Source organism: Xenopus laevis, chromosome 1L (genome assembly GCF_017654675.1).
Source record: "Xenopus laevis strain J_2021 chromosome 1L, Xenopus_laevis_v10.1, whole genome shotgun sequence".
Classification (NCBI taxonomy): domain Eukaryota; kingdom Metazoa; phylum Chordata; class Amphibia; order Anura; family Pipidae; genus Xenopus; species Xenopus laevis.
The window spans coordinates 179,814,047-179,831,990 of record NC_054371.1 but is presented as its reverse complement, the minus strand read 5'-3'; the positions used below and the strand labels follow the sequence as shown (position 1 = coordinate 179,831,990).

Genomic DNA, 17,944 nt, shown 5'->3' with positions numbered 1-17,944 from the left:
AAAAGCCTAATACAGTTATATAGTCTGTGTGTATATGTATATCTTATTCGCAGCATATTGGTGCATTGCTGCCTTGCAGTTCTGGGGTCCTGCAATAACCATAATCTGGTTCCATTGCTTTGCATCCAATAGCTGTAAAGATTACTGTTACAATCAGGAAAATGTTACAAAAAAATCATTATTTATTTCCAAGGAGAAACAAGTTTTATATCTGGATACCGCATAGATTTATGAATCATTTCAAACATTCATTTGTATTAATCATTAATCAAAAAAATTGTCTCCCTATAGACTTGCATTGCTTTAAAGGCAGTCCATGTTCTTTATTAATCATTCCCAAAATTCTCTGCATTCTTGCAAGATTTCTGCCCATAAAATTGCAGTTCAACTACTTGCACCTGACATGCACTTTATAAGGGATATGCCACTGTGGGAAGAGGGGATAAGTCATAGAAATGGATGACTGCAGCAAAAAGTCACAGAAATGTGATATAATTTGACTTAATAGGAAAATGCCAGGAAGATGCTAGGAATACAAGTTTAACCTTTGAGAAATCTCCACCTTAAATTATTTCCCTTAAATAGTAAAGTACAGTCATTTAACTTCCCACATTAACAGAACATTTTACTTGCAATGACCAAGGTCAGCATGACAACTCTCCATAGACAACTGCATTACACTTCTGGTGCTTCACAATGGAAAATTCCTTTTAAGATGACATTTTCTTTGAGTAAAACAAAAATGTAAGTGCACTTATACTAACATCAAAAGATGTTCCAGAAATGTTTTGGATTTTAGTGTCTAGCATTTTGTTTTGATTTTGTAGGGACCACCATTGTATTTTGCTTTCAAAATATGATTTTAGATGAATAAAGCAATCGAGCCATAGATTACAGCTACAGCTAGGGTTACAAGGTCTCTACTACGGCTGTACTCAATGCCTGTTCTCAACATCCACTAGGAGTACTGCTGTCTTTAAACAGATCAATGTGCAAAAATCTTTTATGTACAGTACAAACACTGTTATCTGTTTCAAGTAAACAGAAGACCCAAACAGCATGTCCCCTGCAGCAACACAAGAACAGCATATTGTTCAAAAGACAGACAGTAGCGTTTAGTGGCACCAGCAAGTTGCAATAACAGCTAATCTAAACGAACTATTCTTATCTAAACAGGTCAATATTCACAGTATCCCTGATACTACATACCTATGCCCACGGTGTGGTGAGTGCTGTCTTCCAAACCTCTCTTTTCCACCATAGTTGGCCAAATTTCCATTCTGCTGTTCATATTTGTTCTCTTTCTCTGGACAGGGTATACAGCTGGAAGTGTCATTGCTATAAAAAATGGATACAGAGAATTAGTGCCAGTGCCTCTTCAAAGTTGATGATATATACAGTATGTACAGGTATGGGACCTGTTATCCAGAATGCTTTGGACCTGGGATTTTCCAGATAAGGAGTCTTTCCATATTTTGGATCTCCATATCTTAAGTCTACTAAAAAAAATCAGTTTAACATTAATGAAACCCAATAGGTTTGTTTTGCCTCCGGTAAGGATTAATTATATCTTAGATCAAGTACAAGCTACTGTTTTATTATTACAGAGGAAAAAGAAATCATTTTAAAAATTAGATTTATTTGCTTAAAATGGAGTCTATGTGAGAGGGCCGTCCCGTAATTTGCCATGCTGAAAATATGAAATGATGCAACAGAATACCATGCCTGATGGATCAGCACTAAGCAATACTTTGTGTATCATTGTAAGAGGCAGCCTCTAATATATTCTCTTCAATCCTCTTCTATATTAACTGTGATAAATATTTTTATGATCTCTCTCTTATTATGCCCTTTTTGTAAAGTATTTTATGCTTTAAAATAATGCAAAGAATAAAAATAGTTTTAATACAAACTTTACCTAAAGATAATCACAGTTGTAATGCCAGTGTCTGAGGCTTATTAGAAAAGGTGAGTTTGTCCTACAGGAGGTATAAATATGAGGCAGAGCTGACTCTGGGGGTTCAGTGTACATAAAGCCCATTTTATTGCTGCATTTGTACAAATTACAAGTCATGAATTAGTGCAATAAATAAGTGAAATGTTTGATTGAGGTCTATGAAGGCATGGCAAAAACCATAAGGTAGCAGTCAATAGTTTCAAAGAAACGTGGCATTTGCTTGGTACCCAAAAAAGTATGGTTTGCCCCCGAATAAGTCACTGTAGTAGCAGAGGGATAATTGTTTAACAAGTAAGTGCAAGACCCTAACGAGCTCTATATAATGAGTTTCATGCTGGCACGAAGCTTGAGCATAACAGGGGGTATACATTATACACTAGCATTGACTGAGAGCAGGAGTAGTAGGGCCTATTTATCATGCTGTGTAAAATGATTTACTCTAGAAAAAATGGTGTAAAACAGGATGTACAATAAATGGCATATTTATATAGCTGTGTATCGCTCTTCAAGTGTAATTGAATGCCATTGCAGGGATGAAATCATCCATTAAGGAAACCTAGTCATAGATTGTATTTATACGTATGTGTATTTTCTTTTACGCCACTCAAACGCCATAGCAGCATCGCACACTGATTTTCAGATCTGTGGACATCACCTATCACCACCTTTATATTAACCAACTTGATATATAAGCCTATCCTCCCTGTAAATTGCCCTATAAAGTCTGGGAGACATATTGGCAGTCCTGTATGACCGAATGTCAGAAAGTTGACTGGCAAATTTGTCAAAATAGTTTGGTAACCAAACTGGTCACTACAGGTTCAACCAATGATCATATATGCCCACCCTTGTGTAACCAGAATAGCATGATATCTTTCTTCATATGTGTTTTAATACACATAAAGTATCTTCATAAAACCATAGGCAGAACATGTGTTCAATATTTAATACACATTCTCTCATGGAGTCTCTTTCTAGCATACACTATCTTGGATTCTCCTTGCATGCAAAGACGTCCACCTAATGCCAGGGTCAGTAGTAGGGGTTGCACAGAGAGGCAGTTTTAAAATCACTTTAGTAGATGTATATTTCAGCCGTAAGTAAGCCAGTGAACATATAATTACTTTGCAGGGATCCTTCACTGGGTAATTGACATTGAAGTGGTCACAATACAGTTGGCTAATATCAGATCTGCAGTATATTGAAGTGGCAATTACAAACCGTGCTACTGAGCCAGCGACTTAACAAAAAAAAAAAAGGTCCAGCTATTTAATACTTTTCTAGGAATATGGTATGGTTACCAAAGAAAAGATTGAGTTAAACTTTGAGGTGCTATGCAGAAATCAGGATTTATCAGGAAGCCTAGAGAAATGTCATTATGTGCCTGGAATTTTAGCAGCTGCCACGGAGGAGATTTGTTTCCCTCTGTCTTTATTATGGGCAGCTTTCTGTCTGACACCCTTTGATGTTGCTTTCCTATACACCAACACAATGATAAACAGCGTCTGCTTCTTTTTATGCACCAGCCAAAAGACCAGAAGAAAGCACATTCTATTTTTTTCTAATCATTTTGTCTCACACTTGTTACACATGCAAATCTGACTTAGATGTACCAAGGCTTCTCCTGTCACTGCAACTCCCATGCTGCCTGCTGCATTCTTCAACTGCTTCCAGTGTTCCACTGTTCTTGTACTATAGTAAAGGCAATGGCTACTAAAATAGGAAAAGGACTAAAGCAAAGACTGCATTGCCAGTGAACACAGGAACATTTAAAGCTGCTATATTTTCCCCTGTGTCCCTTCACATTTTGCAGAGGTAGCATACAGTACATTCTGTAAAGTGCTTTTTTTTGTTTTTACAATTGTGCAACCAAAGCTGGAAAACAACACAGAACATCTAAATTTATTTTATATAGGTTTTTAAATAAAACAGATATGTTTAAACCGTTAATATTTGCCTTAACGCTTTGATAAATGCAATGGTTGGGTGTCACCTCTAATGATTTACTGGCAGTAGCTTTGCACTTCTATAGGATGTCTAATTTAAGCAGAACATGTCAGTGCAAGAGGTTAAGGGAAATTGTATTGTCCAAGGTCAGAAGGAGGTGATATATAAATCAGTACAACCTTTCCTCAGTCACAGCACAGGATCTGACTCAGTGAGTCAATTTTTATCCCCATGTGGGAAAGGGATATGATAAACTGGGAAACATTGCCCCCTAAAAAATCTCTTCATTTGGTGCAATATCAACTACAGCTCCCAGAATATTTTTTTTAAAGTTGTTTTAAAGTTGGCAGCGGTTGTTCAGCTGGAAACCCTCAAGCTGACAATCAGTGCTTTCCTCTATTCCCTTATGCAAGAATACCCATTTATATAGGTCAGCAGCATGTATATGAATAATACATCCCTAGGTTCTAAATCAGGTCTCTTGATTGCTTTTATGAGTCATGCCTGTTTTAGAGTGGTGAGGGTAATTACACAACTGGGAGAACCACAGCGTTAATTATGTCTGTTTCCCACTGCACTTTAATAAATAATAATGAACATTTCTTTATTTGTAGATAGGTTACGTTTTTCTCCTATACAGTAATTGTACAAGTGTCCCTGAGTGTGATATTACTTTGAAATCTCTTATTGTGATGAATCGTGTAGGGATATCCCATGAAGCTACCACTGTTTTAATGACAAAGCATTGTTTGTGTTACTGCCTATAGTAATTATCATTCTTTTATTTGAAACCGTCTTCTGTTATCAGTGAAGCATATATGATTTATGCACAAAGTAACTAGAACTACAATTAGTACATGACAACAAAAAGCTCATTAAAGTAGAGCAGAATTGTGATCCGGGTCATTTCAAAATATCAATGGCGTGCATTCATTTTGGCCACTGACAGCAATGTATTTAGTGACATTTGTGAGATACAACTTCAAAGGTTCCTATTTCACTTTCATACATGTGATGTGCTGATTGTAATTGCCTCTACCTCCACAGTTCATACCAAGCTCATTGTATCAACCAATATGAATGCTGTCTCCATGGAGTATAATTCTCTCCTGCCATGTCTACTCATGTTCTCGTCAGGCGCCATCAGACCTCCTTTTTACAAAACACTAATCCATATCTAATACATGGTGACTATACAATTATAATGTTATAAAATGTATAGCGTCATAAAAGTATAAATGACACTAAAATTAGATTTTATATCTAATTCTAGAAACCATATTGTTCATTCTTACAGATATGGTATCAATCATATATTATTAGTAATAATAAAGTCCAAACACAATCAGGACTCACGTACAATGAGGGGCCTTGACGTGGCACGTGAGCTTGCATATATTGGCCAAAGTGTAGTACTAACACCTCTTTTTTTTTTTAAAGGCAAACCGAGCACTGGCAAATTTTCTCTTTGTTTTCAACTGGTCTTATAGTTTTTTAATTATTTGACTTTATGGCTAATTCTTTGCAGCTTTCAAATGAGAGACACTGACCCCCCTTCTAAATAAAACGAATGCTCTGCGAGGCTACAAATGTATTGTTATTGCTACATTTTATTACTCATATTTCTATTCCAGTCAATTCTTCCATATCAATATTGTAGTCTCCCATTCAAATCAATGCATGGTTGCTAGGGTCATTTGGAGCTGAATAACTCAAGACCCACAAATAATAAAAAACGAAAAGCAATTGCAAATTGTCTCAGAATGTCACTCTCTATGACTTACTAAATGTTAATTTAAAGGTGAACAACCACTTTAAGAAGAGACATTGAAAACTACGTCCTGTATGAAAGTACAGTGTGACATCACAGAACAAGGGCCTTACAAATCATGTGTGAACAACCATAATTAGAAAACAAATTCTCATCTTGCTGCCCAACCATCTGGACACATATAGCATGTCGGGAGGTTGGCAGTTTTGATGGGCCAAGTCTGTCCAATTGCAATATTTGTCTGTTGATGCCTATCTTAGCGACATGGAAGGATGCAGCTGCCACTGGCCCAGAAAATCATAGCAACTCTATGTAACCTGCAGTGTGAACATATTGACAAGGCAGCATTTGTATGGCCAGTAGAATACACCATCACAACTAATGTTTCTGTCATTTTTCATAATGGAAAACTAAAGGCAAACAAAGTTACTTTGATTACTTTTTTCTATTCAATAATACATTTAAGGGTTATTTATCAAAAGTCGAGTTTGTGAGTTTATGAAAAAAATTTAATGTAAAAAAACTCTATTGAATGCAATCAGGGAAAAGGCCTGAATACCTTGAATGTATCGGGTTTATAGGCTACAAAAACCTCAAATAACTCTAGTTTTCAATTGCAAACCAGCATAAAAAAACTGAAAATCATGAAGGCAAAAAACATATACAGATTGGACCTCTGCCATTGACTTCTACATGACCTTGACAGGTTTTAGCTGGAGTATTTTTGGATTTGGGGCATAATAAATCTCGAAAAATTTTAGTTTTTTTTGTGAAAAACTCATATTTTTTGAGAAAACACAACTTGACCTTGTATATAAATATAAATTAAGAAAATATTGCATGAGCTCTGACTGAATTACGATTCCAAAGGGGGTGACCTTTCAATTCCTCACCCTTTAACCCAACAAATATGTATACGGCACTTCATGAATCAGTCCTTACGACGTTTTGTTCCTTTTCCTGAATGTGCCCACAAACAGAGTGCCGCTTTCAACTGTGCTTGACTTTTGAATTATTTAATATAATGATTTTCTGCATGATTTGCCAGGAAAGACTTCATTATATCTACAGATTGGCTTGTGCATGAAAGATCTGACCATTAAATAAACATAACACTTAGCATTTTCATTTGCACAGTTGCTTCCTTTTTTTAATCTCATAACTTTTTTATTCAACAAACTCTTTGAGAATTTATTAGTTTTAAATACCTAAGGTTATGTAAAAATGCATCACATGTAAGGAAATGCTTTGTACAGATGCCACTAACAGCCATGAATAAAAAATTAAACTGACATTTGCTTTCTGTAGGTTCTACATTCTTTTTAACTGTATATAAGGAATAGCCAGCTCTTAAACCCACACTCCACAACAATAAGAAGAGTCTGTTTTTGGGGCAGATGGTTGTGTTTTAAAATCTGTTTGCAGTTGGTTTATGTCACTTTAGGCTTTTATTTGAAGAATTTGAAACTAAATTATTTAACAACAGGAGTGTGATGGTGGCTAGAACAAAAGAGATAAAACAGAATGATAATGTAATGCAGGGATGTCACTGTAGTCTTGTGAACTATAACTACCAGCATTCCCAAGTACCTATAAAGTTGTGGAATACTGAGACTTGTGATTCCATACAGCTACAAATGCACAAACCTGAATTGACGGCTATGTACTTTAAAGATCAGCTCAGTTTCATCTTGAAATCCCCTAATATCCAGGTTCGTTTTTCCAGACTAAACATCTCAATCTAACAATGCCTTATCTTCAACGTAGGTGCACAACGGGGCATCAGCAGATAGAGATGTGAGATTAGTTGTAACTCCTTCTAACTTCTGTTCAGATCCACAAATTTGGGCCAGTGGCTTAACAAACAGATCAGTTTTCTTTGGCCATCTGCATGAACAGCAATTAGTACAGTTAAAACTATGAAGGAGCTTTAGATATCAGGTTGGAAGGAGGTGTAATAGTAACACACATACATAGATAAAATCAGCAGCCTGAGAATATTGTACTTTATAATTAAACTGATAATGGTAATTTAAAAGAAATCTAACCATTCACCATCCATTCATATGTTGAACTTTCAACACGTTGAACACCAACAGGAGAGCTGCAGGTCGCCTTATCCTTAAGCCTTACGATACCTCCATCCTAAACACCTTTCCTTCTGATTAGCTAAGACAGGAAAATTATTACAGTTTCACTTCTCTCTGAAGATTTGTTATCACTGTTTAACGTACACCCCCAAGGAGTTAATAACTTGGTCCCTGCTTCCCCAACGCCTGATAACTCTAAATTTAGCCAGAGGAACAAGGGGGAGGAAAGCAAGATGTTTTGATTGCATTTGCTTAGAATAATTCCCCGAGACATGGCAATTTGAAATTGCAGATTATAAGAAAAAAGGAAAGAAGAAGCCCCCTCCATGCTGCAGTGATTATATTAATCATGTGGATTCCTGTAGTTTGTTATGGAAAATTATAATAGCAAATCAGGGAGAGGTTTTCTCTGTGATTACTCCGATTCACAAGTGGCAATGATTATGTGAGGCGTTTCGCGCTCTGTTATTAGGATGCGGAATTCCAGCTGCAAGCCTTTGGTAACAAAAGTTAAAGGTGCAGCTTTCTTGGCCCTGTCTATTATTTTATGATTATTATTATTATCATTAACATTATTATTAAGTTGTACTGCTGGAGTCAATGCTTTTTTAGTGCCAAAATAATACAAACAAATGAAACAATCTTCCAATATAAAAATACTCAATTTATATAGACATGGATTCCATTTGTTTAATTTTGGGGGGGGGGGTGAGTCCAGTGAAACACAGGGACATAGAACATTCTGTCTAGGAAGTTTCCATTATATGCATGTGTTCAAATCCAAGTATTTAAAGCTGCCATAATAAACCATCCTGGATAACCCAAGTTAAATTTCATCCTCAGACTGCAATGAAACAGTGGCCTCTGGTGGCCTTGCTCCAGATTAAGGATGTGGCACAAGGTGTAGAGTGTGGTGCTATCAGGTTCAAGGCTTGTACTTAAAGGGACAGTACACACCCCTTTTCAACATGAGCTTAATGCATAGGACTTGTGCTGGACTTACTTTTTGGCTATTTTTGTATTTATGGTTCTGTTATTTCTGGCACTTAAGAATAGAAGCCAGTTTCACTTTAGTGCTTCTTGAACCTAAAGAAAGGAGCTGATAAAACTAATACATGTCCACTGAGAAGTCAATAATAATTAGCGGCTTAAAGGCTTATAAAATATGAGAGGAGTTTGTTTAAAGGTACAAATTTATAAAAAAAAATGAGGTAGGTAAGTAAGTAAAAATAGCCTGTTTATAAAAAAAATGAGAGTAGGTAAGTCAGTAAAAATAGCACAACTTTTAAGTAAGTGTTTTATAAAGCAAAGTAGGCAGAATTTCATTTCAACACAAGCAGTTTTTATTGTGTTAATTTTTAGCAAAGTTTTTTTTAGGCATATACTGTTCTTTAAATATGTGCCATAGCCTGGTGCTCCCTAATCTGTCTGTCTGAAAGACATGCAAGTTAGAAAGCCGGATAGGGGATGCCCATGTGCCACACTCAGCCTGCCCCTCATGAATGCTGCATTGCCAAATGAAGAAAGCTCTGTATTCATGAAAAAAATCACAGGTCTTTGTGCTGCATTGCAGCGGTCAAAGACATCAACCTGGAGTGCCAAGTGCCTAGCAGTGGCAAAACATTTCAATTCACACCTGTTTTTTTGCATCCTGCCCTGCACTAATAAATGAGCCCTAATTTGGTTTAAATGCAGCATTTTTCAAGCATAGGAGTGCCCTTGTTTTAACTGGTGAAAAAAGCTATGTTAGATCTTTATGGTTTTTACAATCAATAACCAAGCAATAGAATGTCCATTTTAGCATGACAGAAGTAGTGAACCCACTTACAATCAATAACCAAGAAGTATAATGTCCGTTTTAGTATAATGGGAATAGTCAATCTGTATAGTGTGCATTAGAGAGAATCAAAACTAGGAATCCTATGATTTTGCATATAGATACTCACAACTTACTAGTTAGCTTTAGAAAATGCAGGTGCCACTCTGTTCTATATTGGGTATACCTGGGTATTGCACCCTATGGACAGTTAGTAGTTACAGAAGAACAAAGCAGCAATGAGAATATGAGCCAATTTGCTTTACAATTGTACAACCTATTTCAGAATGAGATTGAATGGCTTGCTGACAATTGATGTTGTTTGTTTCTAATAGCCCAGGCTCACAAATGTGAAGTCCTTTTGCTGTAATGAGAAACAATTGGATCAAAGGTAAAAATCTGCTGGTAAAGCAAATTGAAATTGTATTTTCCACGCAATGCCTTATTACACTATAAAAGGCCAAGATTGGATTTAACCAATATCGCCAGATGTAAAGCTAGGGGCAAAGCACACACAAAGCTGCACAGTCCCATTCTGCATCCCTCTCAAGTTCTATAGGAAATAGTCAGGCTGTCCCAGGTGAAGGGAAGAAGGAAAACACAATAAACATAATAGGATGGCATGTTCATTTTAGAAAAGGAATGGAGATTGTTCTGGGCCTTTCAGTTTAATTTGGAAACTATTTTGTCAGATAAATCTCAGATCACGTTTGGATTTCTTATGTTTCTTTCAATTTGCTTGACTGAGATTGAAAATAAATCCCCTTTATACCTTATTTATTCTCCATTATATATATATATATATATATATATATATATATATATATATATATATATATATATATATATATATATATATATATATATAATATGTACCAGGGAATAGTATTGTTTGCACAGAACATTCCTCGTCACCGTATTAATACACGAGATTGGGAATTGCAGCATGATTGGGCTTGACTGAGGTAATCTCCAGAGGCAGCAATAAATCAATCAGTACAAATGAGCAATTTGTTTATGGACGGTTGCTCTTGCCGTCCAAAGAGATTTCTCAAGATTACTTTTGCCAACGCAAGCAAGCTGGCAGCTCCTAGTCTTGTGTAAATGCAAATGCAAAGAAGGGAAAGGTATGACTTGCAGGACATAAAGGTAAAATGAACCCTAAGCAACATTTGTTTTCTGTACTGTATTTATCATTGTGGATGTACCATTAATATTTATACACCCCAACCTCAACTTCTGATATCAGTACTTGATACAACTCCAACTGTAAGTATACGGACACAATTCAGCAGTGGGTTATATATACTTAGACATGCAGTATACCTGTAGTGATACTAAGACTTCCTTTCCCTACTCTTTCTCTACCCGCAGTCTCACTGATTGCTCTATTTTTGCTGTATGTTGTCTGTGACAACACCTACAGATACACAGTAGTCACAAATATACTTCAGTTGGTGGCTATATGCATTATAAGCACCAGGTAAGTGATAACACTGCTGATACACAGTAGTCACAAATCCACTCTAGCTGCTGGCTATGTCTTATACGAACCAGGTAAGTGATAACACTGCTGTTATACAGTCATAAATTCACTTAAGCATCCAGCTTATAAGTATCAGAGTTTAGTTCTACAAGCACGTCATTTGGTTCAATTATTTAACTGACATAGATTGTAGTCGGTGGATTGCCTCATATATATATATATATATATATATATATATTTTTTTTTTTTATTTCAACTGTTTTCCATTACCTAACCTGTACATTATTCCCAAGTCTTCATTCTCAAAGGGCTGAAGGACTAAGATGATTTTCTTTTTTTACAGTATATTAAGTGATAGCTAAATAATGTTCAGCAGCTCTGCGCCATTCAGCTATAAATATCATTGAGAACCATCATAAGAGGTTTTGCTAAAGCACCAGATGAATTTATTATAAAGCACCATGGCGTTTCTACCTTTCCAAAGCAAAGCAGCAATTATCATGCCCAGCGTTATTCTGTTCAAAAACTTGTAAATAATATAAAAACCAGTCTTATCAGTTAAATATAATCCAAGCATGGTATCCTAGCTACTGCAACAGTTACATTGTAGAACTGTCAATTTAAACATTTTCCTTAAACAAATTTCAAAGCAAGTGATGGAATGCAAAGGTTTCTATTACAATAAACTACAGTAGGCTGTTAGTGGGAATATTTACCTTTTAATAGTAAACTAGGATTATCAAATCATTTGAAACGTTAAGACATGACTATGCAGATTCTTCTGCAGAATTTAGCTAGAAGAGTCAGAGCCTAAGGTGATGCATGGCAAGCAGATTTTGTTAAGGGACATTTGTGCAAAAACGTCCTTATTTGTTTGATGCTGACACCATACTATAATTATAGGAATGTTTCTGGATTGCATATATATATATATATCACATCCATGCTCCTCAATCCCAACACCTCTACTGGCTTTCCAGCTTCAGTGGACACACGGCCCTGTTATTCTGCGCCATTGTTCTATCTCATAGAGCATTCTGGGAAAGCTATACCTTCTCTTTAGATTGCTTCCAGCTACTATGGAACAATATTTATATATGTAAACGCAAGGTGACTTCTAACAGTGGATTAGTCATATTATATATATATATATATATATATATATATATATATATATACAGTGGTGTGAAAAACTATTTGCCCCCTTCCTGATTTCTTATTCTTTTGCATGTTTGTCACACTTAAATGTTTCTGCTCATCAAAAACCGTTAACTATTAGTCAAAGATAACATAATTGAACACAAAATGCAGTTTTTAAATGAAGGTTTACGTTATTAAGGGAGAAAAAAAACTCCAAATCTACATGGGCCTGTGTGAAAAAGTGATTGCCCCCCTTGTTAAAAAATAACTTAACTGTGGTTTATCACACCTGAGTTCAATTTCAAAGGTTATAAAGCCATTTCTAAAGCTTTGGGACTCCAGCGAACCACAGTGAGAGCCATTATCCACAAATGGCAAAAACATGGAACAGTGGTGAACCTTCCCAGGAGTGGCCAGCCGACCAAAATTACCCCAAGAGAGCAGAGACAACTCATCCGAGAGGCCACAAAAGACCCCAGCACAACATCTAAAGAACTGCAGGCCTCACTTGCCTCAATTAAGGTCAGTGTTCACGACTCCACCATAAGAAAGAGACTGGGCAAAAACGGCCTGCATGGCAGATTTCCAAGGCGCAAACCACTTTTAAGCAAAAAGAACATTAAGGCTCGCCTCAATTTTGCTAAAAAAACATCTCAATGATTGCCAAGACTTTTGGGAAAATTCCTTGTGGACCGACGAGACAAAAGTTGAACATTTTGGAAGGTGCGCGTCCCGTTACATCTGGCGTAAAAGTAACACAGCATTTCAGAAAAAGAACATCATACCAACAGTAAAATATGGTGGTGGTAGTGTGATGGTCTGGGGTTGTTTTGCTGCTTCAGGACCTGGAAGACTTGCTGTGATAGATGGAACCATGAATTCTACTGTCTACCAAAAAATCCTGAAGGAGAATGTCCGGCCATCTGTTCGTCAACTCAAGCCGAAGCGATCTTGGGTGCTGCAGCAGGACAATGACCCAAAACACACCAGCAAATCCACCTCTGAATGGCTGAAGAAAAACAAAATGAAGACTTTGGAGTGGCCTAGTCAAAGTCCTGACCTAAATCCTATTGAGATGTTGTGGCATGACTTTAAAAAGGCGGTTCATGCTAGAAAACCCTCAAATAAAGCTGAATTACAACAATTCTGCAAAGATGAGTGGGCCAAAATTCCTCCAGAGCGCTGTAAAAGACTCGTTGCAAGTTATCGCAAATGCTTGATTGCAGTTATTGCTGCTAAGGGTGGCCCAACCAGTTATTAGGTTCAGGGGGCAATTACTTTTTCACACAGGTTTGGATTTCTTTTCTCCCTAAATAATAAAAACCCTCATTTAAAAACTGCATTTTGTGTTTACTTGTGTTATCTTTGACTAATAGTTAAATGTGTTTGATGATCAGAAACATTTTGTGTGACAAACATGCAAAAGAATAAGAAATCAGGAAGGGGGCAAATAGTTTTTCACACCACTGTATATATATATATGTATGAGATTTTCTGTAATAGGGATATGCTGTTATGAAGAAGAATTGGGACGAGTTTAAGAGGGTTATAATAAGTTTGCCAGTGTGCTTGACATATATATTTTCATAGTAATGTCAACCTTTATATAGCCATCCAGTTATATTGTGTTATAAATAAATACCTGCACCTACAGAACATGCACTTTTCCTGAGAGCAGTATAACAAATGATGCTTTGGGCATGATTTAGCCCAGAAAGTAGAACAGAGACACTAGAGTTGCCGTGTTCAAGGTAAGAAACCGCCAGATTTATAAAGCCACATATTTTTCCAAAAGCTTTCTGTTTCATACTATCAACTTTCATACTATGTTCCATAACAATCTTCTTCTGGGAACAAGGCAAGGATATTTTATTTATGTAGGCCATTCCTTATAAAGGACTTTACAATTAACAGCAGAAAAGCTCTTTAGCTCTTGTTTTCCTGGCAAAGATATTATTGAAAATCAGGCTGCTAGCACTTTTATATAGAATGGTTACTTTTTCAATATACTGTAGGTGTTAACTTCCACAAGTGCTTTCATTCTCTTCTAACTTGCAGTAGACTGTTCAAAGGTAATTTCTGATTGGTTGCAACTTCACTTGTACATGTTAGTCCCTATGTTCATAAACCAGTGAATCGCCCACATGGCATAGCCCATGATTATAATGGTTATACTTTATTTTTATTATTATACTTTATTTATAAATCACCTTTGTATTTTACAGTGTTTGCTGGAGATTACACATCACTCACATCAGTCCCTGCCCCAGTGGATCATACAGTCTAATGCTAGATTTTGAAAGTTGTAATTGCAAGTCAATGTACTCCTACTTCGCAAGTTCACTAACGTGTAAATTTTACAGAACGTTAACTCATTTCGCCAGAATTTCCTTCGCCACTTTAGACCTAATGAACTGATAAAATTAAGATACTCCTCCTTAATCTCATGTCAGTGACATCATATCCTGTATGCCGGAAAATCATAAAAGTTCTACAAAACTCTTTTTTTCATATTTTAAGGAGGGATTGCCTTCAAAATTTGTAACTATTAAAGATTTTTTTATTTTGCTTCCTTGGACATTTGTAATAATAAGTGGCCACTTCAGGCATTTGCACCAACTTCTCTAATAAAGACGTCTATATGACCTAAATGAACCCACCCTATTCAAATTGACCTAAGCGTAAGAGCACTAACGAAGTTTCGCTACGCAGAATTGTACTCCAGCGACTGATCAATATAAAATGCTTGCACTGACAAATTAACACTAGCGAAACTTCGCCATCGTTTGGCTGCTGAGACACAACTTTGCATTTTAGTGAATTAGCGTAGTGGTAACAAATTTGCGCCTGACGAAGTTGAGCGAAGTGTGGCGGATAGTTCACTGGGAAAATTCGCCCTTTAGTGAATACCCTGCATTCCTAACATAAATCCTGGCCTTCTGAAGATGAAAGAACTAACCTGTTCCATAGCGCATTTCATATTTTACATTTAATAAATGTAAATTATATTGGTGCTCATAAAATGTCTTTAGCTCAGTGCAGAACTTTGATAATCCCTTAACCACCAAATTGCATTACTCTGCACAGTAAAACCGATTTGATTGATACTTCCTTTGCCTCTCAAGCAAATTGCTACAATTTAGTGGGTAAAATGAGAATATTTGTAGTGTTCTTACAGTCACTAGGAAGGATATTATTTTCCATTATATAGGGAGCTAGAGTATATCATAGAAACTATGTAGACACTAAACACAATTGCATAACACAACAGGTCTCATTACTTATAGTATGCAAAGTGCAATTTTCCACCTCAATCGACCATGTTTTTTTTACCCACAGCGCTTCACTTTTTCCCACAATTCCAGCATCATCAAACGGAAGCTGCTATTGCCTCTGATGCGGGCAGAATTCTTACAAATTGGATGCAATTGTGCTGAATACTTGGCATAATTTACACAATTTGATGTGCAAGTGACGTACAATTATATGGAGATGTAGTTTAACTCAAGTGAATGGAATATTTGCATAACTGACTGTCATAATTGAGCCCTAATATGTTTTATCAAGACACAAGGCAGTGGACAATTATTTCAGGACTTTTTCTGCCTACACAGTTCCAATACACATGCAATGGACCGATCCAAATATTACAGAGAGCTGATACCAACGTCTGTAGGGTAAATGAGCCATAAGATGAAAAGAGAAGTAAATAACGTAAGAAGGAGAAGCTGGATATTGTTACCTAAGCTATGTTATAAAATGTTTGTGCTTTATCTTCCTTATACAGAAGCAGTTCCATTGTCACTACACTTTGCCATAGTGCACATATTAATCTTGTGTCCCAAAGCATCCTGTTTAAACACAACTATCTCTTACTTGTACATCATTTGCTCCCCCTACAGATGGCTCATGCCGCTTGTGCTATTCTTCAGCCCAGTTATTCAGCTTTCAGTTTCCTTGGGTTCTTGCAGTGAAAGCCAGGAAAGGATTAGCTTCCATTTATTTTCACTTACAAAGACAAGCATCGGGTTACAGTATGCAGGCTTACAAAATTAAGCTTTAATAACATTTTCATTATATTTCAATCTACTGTAAGGTGTGCACATTTATTTGTAAGCAACAGCCCAAGTACCTGTACAGGACGGGTTCAGATTTCACTGGCAACCAATTTTGGACACTCAAAGAACATGTTTCAGCTTCCCAGTGTCTCCGAAAGTAGTTCAGCATTATATTTGGGGTATAACACTGTTCATTCTAGGCTTCATACACAGAGATGCTTCTACATCTACCCAGAGTGCATTGTGGCACAGACCACTAAAATGTATGCTGAGCACAGCTTGTAGAAATATGATTGCAGGTGGTATTTGGATCCTGGTGGACACAAATCAAGCATGGAATCTGAGAAAAAAATTGTATATGCACTACTTTTCCATATCTCTCAGGGCTACTGCACCTGTTTCTAAATTTCGCTCGTAGGCATTTTTGCCCTCTATGCATGTTTAAAGGCTAGTGAAAAACAAAACAGTGCAACTCACAACAGGGAGTGACTATTTGCATACGCCCTAAGGGACATATAAACAAAGCAAGCCAAATCTGCATCTCAGCACCCAGAATTCAAACGTTTTGCACCTTAATAGACATTTACACAATAGACCTTTGAGAACGCAAAGGATTGGAATATCAATTCAAAAAAGATCTGAAAGAAAGGCCCATGAGGCCTATGACATTCTGCCAGATCACAGTGATGGTCACAATGCCCCATATGCATAAGCCATATTTGCCATATGTGCCTAATTTCAAGAGACAGGTCCAGGTTTTGACTTTCAACCCATAAATGTTGTTGTTCCTATAAATGTCGCTGGTTTCTAAAGCTAAAGAAATTCAGCTATTTAATGGCTTCACTTTATTATCTGGTCCATTATAAAAGGACTATTGATAACACAGTTGCATAGTTATACCTCTAGCCATTCAGCATGCCATACATTGAACAAATGGCACATTATACCTATTTTAGCAGACAATCCTGCTAAAAAGCATCCCTTCAAAGATACAGTATATTAAAATGTTGGAAACTGATCTCTGGGTAGTATGGAAAGTCCGGGGCCCCAAAGTTAAAGAAAAACTACATAACTCTTGCACAACTAGTGTATTTACTGCTGTTATTGAAATACAACTCCCAACATCTCTCTAAAACTATCTGAGTTTCCAGCAGCAAAACTTCTTTTCTTCACTACAGCCTGGCTTTACAATATTATCGTATATGCTCTGACACCACTAAAAACAATCACCCTTTAACCTATTAACAGGGGCTACAGCCCAAGGATTGTCAATCAATACATTCATAGAGCCACCAGAATTCCCAGGAGTCAACTTCTATGGTATAAAGAAAACCCTGAAATAAATTGTGTGCCTCTACTGATCACATACAATTCACAACTAAAGACCCTTAGAAAAATAGCCATGGAACTACAGGGTACATGTCACAATTATGAGAGACTCAAAAGCACATTTCCAGACCCACCACTTCTAGCATTTAGACAGCCTCCAAACGTAAAAAAACTAACAACACACCAAAAATGGAACAAAACCCTTGGCAAAAAACAATGCAAAACCTGCCCACACATCGTGATCTCAGACAGAATACAGATTCTGGAACATAGGAGGAATACAGTATCCATGGCCAGTACAACTGTTCTTTTTCCAATGTGGTGTACCTAATAAAATGCACCAGATGCCC

General features: G+C 36.6%; 1 protein-coding gene across 1 annotated transcript in view; it reads right to left on the bottom strand.

Annotated features, from left to right (window-relative positions):
• Positions 1-17,944, bottom strand: part of LOC108717058 (serine/arginine repetitive matrix protein 4) — a 74,940-nt gene that overhangs the window by 26,449 nt on the left and 30,547 nt on the right. Inside the window, exon 2 of the mRNA XM_018263803.2 lies at positions 1,210-1,338. Coding sequence (XP_018119292.2) covers positions 1,210-1,338 — 129 coding nt within the window. The remainder of the gene's footprint in view (positions 1-1,209; positions 1,339-17,944) is intronic.